The sequence below is a fragment of the Serinus canaria genome, chromosome 7, assembly GCF_022539315.1.
Source record: "Serinus canaria isolate serCan28SL12 chromosome 7, serCan2020, whole genome shotgun sequence".
Lineage (NCBI taxonomy): Eukaryota > Metazoa > Chordata > Aves > Passeriformes > Fringillidae > Serinus > Serinus canaria.
Window position 1 is genome coordinate 29432306 of NC_066321.1, and position 9932 is coordinate 29442237.

Here is a 9932-nt window from a genome sequence, read left to right on the forward strand (position 1 = left end):
ACTGAGGCAAGAAAAGTGTTCTGTACGACCCATCATGGCTTTGCAGAAGCAGCACTTACTGCAGACACCCTTCCTGGGATTTGTGATGCTAAAGACCAGCATTATTTGGAGAGCACAGGACTGCAACCTGCCCATTTCAAGTTAAGGCCAAAGCTAAAAAAAAACAAGTTGTGAGGGCAGATTGCATTAAGGTCCTGCATTTTGGTCCAGCATTTATATTTGTTCTTATAGAACCTTTCCATTTTCACTGTGGGTATGGGGTGTATGACTTTCCCCTGTATCTAAAGATAGGCCAGTATTTCACAGCACAGGACTGCTTTGCCACTTTCAAATCAAGGTGATTCATGCAGAGGATGGCAGCAGAAACACAGCAGACTCTTTCCATTCTGCCATCAGTCCTTGTGCTGGGGCAGGCAGGAGAGGGGGAGCTATTGTCAGGTGATGAGAACAGGGCATCTGTGATTCAAGTGAATGGGGAGTACTGAGCAGCACTTCAGCACTGTGCAGTTTGTGTCAGGGTACATGAACACCTTCCAGTGCCTTTTTTCCTTTGGAAATCTCTATTATCCAGAATGAGAGTACCCTAAGTGCAGCCTAACCATAAACAGGAAGGTATCTGTGAAGAGACTCCCTGACCTCATCTCGGAGCATGGAGGACCTGCCTTAGCATGTCACAGTAATTCACAACTGCTTGTTTGCACAGAGATGTGTGTGTCTGTGTCTCTGTGAACCGAGGTGGTATGATCCCAACAGCTGAAAGGCTCCCACATTCCTCTGCAAGCTGAGAGCTCACTATCTTGACACTGATACCTCTGAGGGAAACAATTTTGTCACAGGTTCAGTGGAAGATCAGAGGACCTTGAAAAATTATATTTAACTCCATGTCCATTTCAGGGCACAGATTTCCCCTGCAAAGAAGTAAAAATTTATTAATAAACTGCAAGTTTCATGTAGGAAACAGGAAAGCAGGAATGCTACTAACCTTGAGAATGTGAAGACCAGACTCTCGCTTTTTTCCTCTTGACTGCACATCATCCACTTGACTGCAGGGATTTACTCTTGTGCCTCTTATTACCATTAATCATATCACTTTTTACTTAAAATTTGTGAACAAGTATTCTGTTTATTAGCTTAATAAAAGCTCAGATGCATAGAGCTACAAACATCAGGCACCTCAGCACACACTAACACAGGGCTGCCCTTGATTTTAGCTTCTTTTTGCCCCAGAGAAGACCACCAGGATTTGTGATCCACACTGGAGATACTCCAATGAACACCAAGACCCCACCACATCACCTGCACTGTTGACTTTGCCAACTTTACAGCTACTGCTGACTGGGCAGCATGGCTCTCACACCATACTTACATCTTCTGTACCTCTGGAACACGTCACAGATACTTCCTGGTTTTAGAAGTCCTCTGGGCTTCCTTCTCACAAGCACATCAAATGTCTTAGAGCAACACTGCAGAAGAAGGTTGTCCATGCATCTCGACTATACATCACATTTATTTAAACAAGTAAGCAATTTAAAGTCCCTGAGTTACACGTCTCCTCCTTACACCATTTCCCCAGAAATGCCTGCTTTCTGCTTCACCAATGACCAGTGTTCTTCCACAGCAGCATGCAGAGGGGATCTCCTGAGGCATGCCACCCTCTTGTGTCCAAAACAAGTTTCACTAGTTCCACCTGGAAGTACCAGGAAAGCACTTCACCAGAGCAGAGACTAACAGCCCTCAGGTGTCTGGGCACACAGGTCTCTCTCAACCTCCCTTCAGCACTTTGTTGTTGCTGATGCTTGCATTTCAAACAAACTTCAGTTCATTTCACACCAAACAGGGAACTTGCACCAAGTAGAAGCAATTTTCAATAGATCATGATAAAGTACCAAAAGCAAAAAGTATCCAATGTAAACAACTTGTAAACATTAGTAACACATCGGTAGAGTCAAAGAACATGAATGACCACAGAGACAACTCACAATTCAGAAAAAGCCTTTTGTCATGAAGTCTTTATGGCTTGACAGAAAGAAAGATTTGTTTTTGATGTGGTTAGTGCAATTGTTTTTTATTGGAGAGGTCAGTTAAGAAGAGTTAAACAGATGAATCCAGTATGACACCTCAGTTTCCGAGTTGCTTTTGAACCTGATCTGAAATATGGCACTGGACTCTCATCTAGAGTCAAGGCATTTGTGATCTCAGAAATAAAACCAGCTATTTGCCCCCCAGGATATGGAGAGGGCTCTTCAAGGGATAATCCATGTTTCATATAAAACAGAGGAAGGAAAGCTTAACAGCATCACAAGGGCAGCTGTGTGCTTGGCCAGTACCTCTGCAATCCACATATACAGCTTCATCTAATACATAATTTATTTGGAAAAGTGAATGAAGGAAGGAGTAGGCAGACTCACTGAAGAGATGGGTAATGCAGCATTTGAGAACAGTCCACTCCTGGAAATTCAGGCTCCTGCAAAGTAACCTTGGGCTTTTACATGAGGAAAGGCTAGAAAAAACATATTCCTCAACACTGTCTGAATTTAGAACCTCCTATTCTGCTATCTCATGCAAAGCAAGAACGAATATCCAAGCTTCTATCCAAAGCAAAAATCAGTGTCACTTTCCTTGACAGTGATAATGGTGTTTAGAGAGAATTTTTCAAGTAGTGCACACCTTTCTGGAATCAGAATCCAGGCTCACAACACTCACATCTTCAGCTTTGATCTGAGCTATCCTTTCCCTGATTCCAGAGACACCACTAGGTCTGGCACCACCATTTCCTCACACTTATTGCTTCACAAGCCATATTCATTCCCAGGACACCCAGCTCACCAGAGCACTTTTGCTCTTCCCTTCATTTCTCTTCCCATACGAAGAGCTCCCATTATCCCTAACAGAAGTCAACACATGCTTGCACAGGACAGAGTAGACCTATTAAGGCTACATGGCTGACCAACAGAAATACATGTATGTAACTGAAATTTTCTTCTGTTCAGCAAAGGGCACTGAGTTTTAATTGAGACATTTTCACCTGTGACCCTTACTTCCTCGTATCCACCTTCTCCCCCTACCCCCTTTATGTATGGGGAAGACTCACTGTGCTTCCCTGATGCAAAACAAGAAATAGATCACATCAAGTTTGCTCCATACACCAAAAGGTAAAAAAACAAAACAAAAAAAAAAAACCAAAGGACAAACTGGTTCACAGTTAACTATAAATAAAAGTGCAGTAAGTGTTCAAGTAGAGTGTAGAGTTTAAGCAAGCTGTACAACCACATTTGGCATAGTCATCTTTTAAAGGCCCTGCGTGGGTCCCTCCCATTACTGACAGCAGGGGGAAGAGGCTGAACACTATTAGCTGGTGCTGGATTTACAGGTCCTCGGCCATTGCCTCTCCCACTACCTGCATAAATGTGGCCGTGGTTATACGTGAATGGAAATCCACTTGCTTCAGGTCCAGTTTGTAAACCATTACCTAAAAAGACAAAAAAAAACCCCATTATAACGAGTTCCATGGGTTGAAATCACCGATTCCTTACATAACTTAACCAACAGGGAATACATGGAGTTTGCAGTAAAATAAACACCAAACCCTGAAGACCAGAAGGAAAAGCCTCTCTCTGGCACTGCAAGACTCCAAATCACAGCTTACCTTTCCCCTCCATCCCTTTCTCAACAAAAGCAAGAAGGGTCACAATAACAGCTGTATAACACCAGCTACTGAGTGTGGGCATTGTGCAGGCAGGCCAGAACTAAGGTCCCCTCTCAGTTTACACCTGCTCAAAGCCTTGAAGCATTTTCATATTTAAGATTCTGTGTTTAAATACAGCACAAAATGATCTGGATAAGTCAAATATTGGAATTCAGATTACCACCACATCTGTTTTCGTGAGCTAACGAGGCAGGAAAGCCACGGTATCTAGCAAGACTGATGTAATTTTTAAAGCCAATGCCTCAGGAAGTTTAAAAAAGCAGAATTTCAAGTGCTGCAAAAACTTTTCAAAAGCATCACAACAATTTAAGATTAGTCAAGATCTCTTATGTGATATAGACACCCCAAATACTCTAATCTCCTCCTCTCTCCTACAGAAGAAATCCTAAAAACATTTTCAGGAAATGTTCATGCTTACATGCTTGAGGTTCTGGCCCCAGTTTGAATGACTTTTTAGAGGGTAGTACACTTTTTTTATCCCAAGAATGGAGAACCCTTGAAATAAATTTCTATTTCCATAAAGTGTTTCTCATTTTTTCACTTTTACAAACAGAAAAAAACTTACCCAGTGGCCCAAAAGTACAAGTACCCATACCACTTGATGCAGAAATATTATTCTGTTCACCCTGTGCCTTTAGAGAAAGGTTAAAAAAAAAAAAACAAAAAACAAAAAAGCATGGATCAGAGAAAGAAAACTCATATTTTTACAGAAAGGGGCTGATTTTTTCCCCCTCTGTGTTCTTACAGTGGCTCCACATGGAATTTATCTGCTACTTCAATTATTGGCTCATTTCTAGCTATATACCACCAAGTCCCTTTTCCAAGGAGAGTCACATCTGACCACAACCCAGCGTGAAATATTCAGAACAAAGAGCACTTTAGGCCAGAAGCCTCAGACAAATTTAACATACCAGTTTGTTCTGCCCAACGTGCTCTGAGTTGGGTTCGCTGTAGTTTGGCACTTCTGAGTACACCATGCAGAACCTGGGAAGAAATCAGGATTATTAGCAAGTCCTAAAGCCATTGTTTTAACAGAGTTCTCAACTCCACAATTCACAGAGCATATATTCTTGACATCCCATCACCTAGAAGTAATTAATCCAGACCCCACTGTTCAGAAAATATCTGTAGGTATTAAAAGGCTCTTTGATCCCTTTATAGGCTTGTGGTGAGGCTGCCACATCTTCCTGGTGAGGGCATTTCAATCAAGCAGAGGCAAGCTTTCATTTAATCAAGGAGGTAAACTGGCCTAAATAAAACAAAAGCTGATGAAAGGGCTCCCTTTGTCTCTCTTCCAGCTGCATAATCTTGTCCAGCACCCACTCACAAGGTCACCTGAGGCACTGAGTCACCCTGCCTGCTCCCAGACAGGGACTGCATTACACCTCTAGAGAAAAGTCACTCCCACACTATGCAGTGCCCCATTAACAATAATAGCACAGAGGAGCCCAAAACTGGTAATGAAATTGGAATGAAAAGGATGCTTTCATCCTTTTCCACTCAAGGGGACTATGGAATAGGCCCATCAAGTCACAACATGGAAATTATGGCCGAGAGGAAGAAAGATCTGGATCATTACACTGCTTGGAATGGTTAAACACAAGTGGAACTCTCACCTGCTGCTGGGAGGTACAACTCAGATAAGGACTCTCATCACTCCAGCCTGCTGGAGAGTAAGTCAACTGGGTAACACTTCTGAGGTAGTGGATTTTGTACAAGACAATGTGCAGATTTTTTTTTGTGTAAATCAATCTGAACACTGGGCATTTCTGAACGATACAGAAGGATATGTAGCAACCCCAGAGCCCCACTTCCCTGATGACTGCAGGGTTTCCCACAGCACTTTGTGCAACAGAGGAAGCACTCTTCTGGTTAGAAAAGGTTGCTATTTTTTCTGTTGCTCAAGTGTGTTACTCATGTTTGTTCTTGGGCAGGAGCTGCTGCCCCAGTCCGTGGGCAGTTTAAAGCAGATTTAATGAGGCCTGTTTCTGCTTGGATATGATTCACTGCAGTGACCTTGCTCTTCCTTCTCTGCACTGCCTGGCCCTCAAGGATGACACACATACAAAAGGCTTCCACCAAGACGAAGTGGTTAATCAAGGTAAGGCCTAGGTAAGCAAAGCACATTGTCATTTATACATTTCCTCCTACACCTGTGCCAATGATGGAGGCTGATTTTCCTCAAAGTACCTACAGTCCAGACAGGGTCAGAGCTCATTATATCCACAACCAACTGAGAACACACTTTTGCTACCCTGAATTCCATTCCTAAGAGCTACCAGGTCTCATACTTACCACGGCACTCTGCTGAGAGGTATGAACACACAATACTTACTCCCCAATTTTATGCAGCTCCCCTCCTCGTCCTGTGTAAAGTGTCAGGCATCCTTTCCACAGAGATGCGTACCTGGCCAGAAAAAGGAGAAGTGAAGCAGTTTCTCAGTGAATGAGCTAACAGAGGAAGTTGAAGGATGCTATCTTCCAGGAAGTTAACAAGTATTACACACCAGCATGGACCAAAAAATTTCCCAGGGACCCCAAAGTCACCAACACCAACTGTTTATAGATCTCCATGTACTACTTCTAGCAAAAGGTACCGGAAGCTCAGCAGACTCCTCTGACAATTCCAGGAAAGCAGCCAATTATTTTGAGATTGGATGCTCTTTTGTTGACTGGAGCAACCCTTATGACTCGTCCTGCAGAGAAAAGGCATTTTGCCAAAAGCAGTGTCTGTGTTATATTTGGTGACAAATCTCAGTTCTGCTTTCAGCAGGAGCCAGGAAGAATCACCTTTGCTTGCTGGAGAACAGCTACTGCTACTGAATGTGCATGATCAAAAGTGCTTCCATTCTTAATATAGGTCCTTACCAGACTGGGTTTTTTAAAGGCACAAGTCTGGCCATCAAACTCCAAGTGATATATAGAAATACACTGAAACAGGTTTTTGATTGCAGGAATGTTCCCTCACAAAGGGTGAGTGCACTCTATTCTTTACCGTGGCACTTGACTTCAAGCACTGAAATCTGAGCCATACAAAACCTTCTGTGTAATTATTCCCTTCAGTGAGGGGCATCACATATGTGTAGAGAATGAGGAAAACACAGACCAGAAACACAGGCACAGTGCAAGGGAGTTTAAAAGAATATGTGTGTCTTCTAGCACAGGAACAGGGAGCCTCAGCAACTGCACTCAGAGGAGTCACCAGTCTGGACAAGTCACCACTTCCTTACACCCTGGGTGTATCTCTGGAACTGAGATAACAAACCTTCCTCTTGCCCTCTGCCTTATCTGCTGAGACTGGGAGGCATCCGGCCACACGCAGGGCCCCGAAGAGGCACCAGGGAGGAGTCAGGCTGGCAGGAGAGGACAGCACTGCCAGGGCAGTGATAACCTTCTCTGTACTTCAGCAGCAAAGCACAGGCACTGAACTGCAGATTCTATCTTGGGAGCTTTCCATCCAGAACAAGGATTAGTGTTCTTCACTTCATAGATTCACTCTAAAGATTCCCTCACTGCTTAACCTTTAATAACCAGCTAGTCAGGCACTCTTGTGGCAGAAAACAAAGGAAAAGAGCTACCAAACAATAAACGTAAGTCAAACATACATTTGCTGGGAAAAGACCCAGCAAACCACAGGACTAACAACCCCCAGCACAAAGTTATTCCATGTATGCAAGCATTGGTTTTTTTCTCAAGAAGAGTTAGCCATGAAGCACTAAACTCCAGCACTAATTTCAAATTCAGAAATATTAAGTGCAACAGTTTCTTATAAATGGGTTCACCAGCCAAAAGCAACCAACACTGTCTGCTTTTGCAGAGGAATGCATCTGCAGCTTGAAATTCAGCAAGGGGCAAAAAAAAGGCATGTTTATTCGTGGTGCCTGTGTAAGCTTTTCTGCTTTTATCAGAGGGCATCCTGCCCTATGAGGCCAGATTAGCCTACAGAGCTGAAATTTACTTGCCTTGCAATGGCAACATCACACAGCCAATTCTATTTAAATATAAAATTGTATTTGGAGAGCCCTGTATGCCAGCACGAGGCCAGTTTTCTGAAGATGAGAGCCAAACCAGAATGGATTTAGCTTTTGCCATTTCACTCCCTCCGCAGTCCTAAGGGAGCATGCAATTCATGTAAATGAAGGCATGACTTTGCCACCCACCAGAAACAGTGATGTCAGTTCATAAATGTAATACATACAAGCCAAGCTCAGTTTGTTAGATTAAAGGATGCCAGGACTTGTTGCACAGAAACACCAGAGCAGTTACAGTAAGCCAGTCACAGAAGGGGGTACAGTAATGCAGCTGAACAGTATCGCTCTTAATTTGTTTCAATGTCATCTACACACGGGGCTTTGTGCTGGCCCAGAGCTCTGGTTTACTTCCACCCATCCCTGAGCTCCACGTGCTCTCCACGCAAGCAGCCTTGCCCAGAACAACCTCTGCTGAGGAGTCAGCCCATTTCGTGTAAAAGGACATTTGCATAGGAGGAAGCAGCTGTAGTTTTGGTGGCAAGGGTCATGCAATTTCAGTCCAGAACTGAGAATTACACTCAAATGAACAACTTAAGAGCTCAGTTAGCAGCCCGAGTTGCCTTTCACCTACTTTTTCATACAAACAAATTAACAGGACCTTACACACACTGCAGATCCCAGAGGGCCGTAGGCCAAAGGATCAGTGTAATGGATTTCTAAAAGTGCAACCTAACTGGCATGAAGTACTCAAATGAAACTTACTGTGACTTTGCTGGTGACAATTTAAGTGACACGGAAAAGGATTTTCAGATTGACTCTAGCATTCTCGCATTAAATTTGGGAGTTGGGTTTGTTTCTTTTTTTAATTAAATGACCTCTGAGGAACTATTCACACCCAAGCAAATTAACACATTCTACAGTGTAGCCCTAAAATGAATTTTACAGTGAAACTGACAAGGTTCTCCTCTGCCTGTCACTTTTGTTACGTCATTCAAATGAAAAGCAACTTTTCTGCGTGATATGTAATCATCCTCACCTTTCTTTTAGGAGCTGACTGCCAGAGTAAAAAAATAGCTGTGAAAATAAGAACAGGCTTTGGACTTCCCCTGCTTGATTTACAGGCCAGGACCGACTGTTGCATTCCCCCCTGCCCCAGAAGTATTTTCCTCGGGAGCTTTTTAAAGGCAACACGAATCTCTCCACCACCACCTCCTTATTACAAACCCAAGCCCCTCCTAGCCTGCACGCTCACACTAGGCATGTTCCGGCCTGGGAAAGGTGGGTTTAATTTGGCAAGTGACCTTAGGGCGCTGGCTGGGTCACAGGGAGCGGGTCGGAGGCGGCGGCCGTGCCCCCCGTGGCCCTGGAGGGGCCCCGCGGGTGACAAAGGGCAGCGCGGCCCGGCCCCGTACGCACCCTTTGGTCAGGCGGATGATGTCCCCCGGCTGGATGAGGCCGCCGATCTCGTCCCACACGCAGATGGTGATGCTGCCCGTCTTGTCCGCCACCTTGCAGGACCTCACCTCGTGCCCGTCCTTGGTCTTGGTGACTCGCCCTGCGGGGAGAAGCGCGGCTCAGGGGGGGGCACGGCGCCGCCGGCCCCCCCCGCCCGCCGTGACACGCGTGGGCGGCCCGGGGGTGGGGCGTGCCGGGCGCCACTTACCGATCTCCAGCACAATAAAGATGACATTTAAGTTTTTCAGTCCGGGTTTTATGTCTTTTATAAGGAAATACGTGTCGCTTGCCGCGCTCATGCTGCGGCCGGCACAGGGGTGAGGGCTAGCGGGGCGGGCCGAGCCCGCATCCCGCGGGGCAGCAGAAGCAGCGCGGGGCCGGGCAGGGGGGCACCGGCGACCCTCACAGGGGACGGGGACACGAGCACCGAGGGTCTGTGCGGTGACTGTGCGGCACGCCCGACCCCCACCGCTCCCTCTCCACACCGACACCACCAGCACGGCGACCACCCCCCCTCCCTCTCCCGCCGGCACTGAGGAGCCCACGTGCGCCGCGCTCCACTTTATACCGGCCGGGCGCCACCAACGCGGGCGCCGGGAGGGGGCGATTTCGGCGAATGGAACCGTCCGGGGCACGCGGAGCGCCGGGACTGGGTAACGGGCGGGCGCGAGCCGGCGCCGCGCGCTGATTGGCTAACGCTGCTGCCGCCATCTTCTTTTCTCGGCCCCTTGCCGCTGCCGAGTCGGGGCTGCCGAGCCGGGTGTACTCCGTCAGCTCGCTCTGCCTCTCCTCACCCCTTC

At 46.1% G+C, this 9932-nt stretch overlaps 1 protein-coding gene across 1 annotated transcript; it reads right to left on the bottom strand.

The window, feature by feature from the left end:
* Nucleotides 1-1487: 1487 nt before the first annotated feature.
* Nucleotides 1488-9663, bottom strand: NABP1 (nucleic acid binding protein 1). The gene is made up of 6 exons (XM_009088121.4): nt 9341-9663; nt 9094-9232; nt 6042-6113; nt 4618-4690; nt 4272-4338; nt 1488-3469 (listed from the first exon to the last, which is right to left on the bottom strand). The coding sequence occupies exons 1-6, from the start codon at nt 9429-9431 to the stop codon at nt 3282-3284; spliced, it is 630 nt and encodes a 209-aa protein (XP_009086369.1). The 5' UTR covers nt 9432-9663; the 3' UTR covers nt 1488-3281.
* Between the last annotated feature and the right edge of the window lie 269 nt (nt 9664-9932).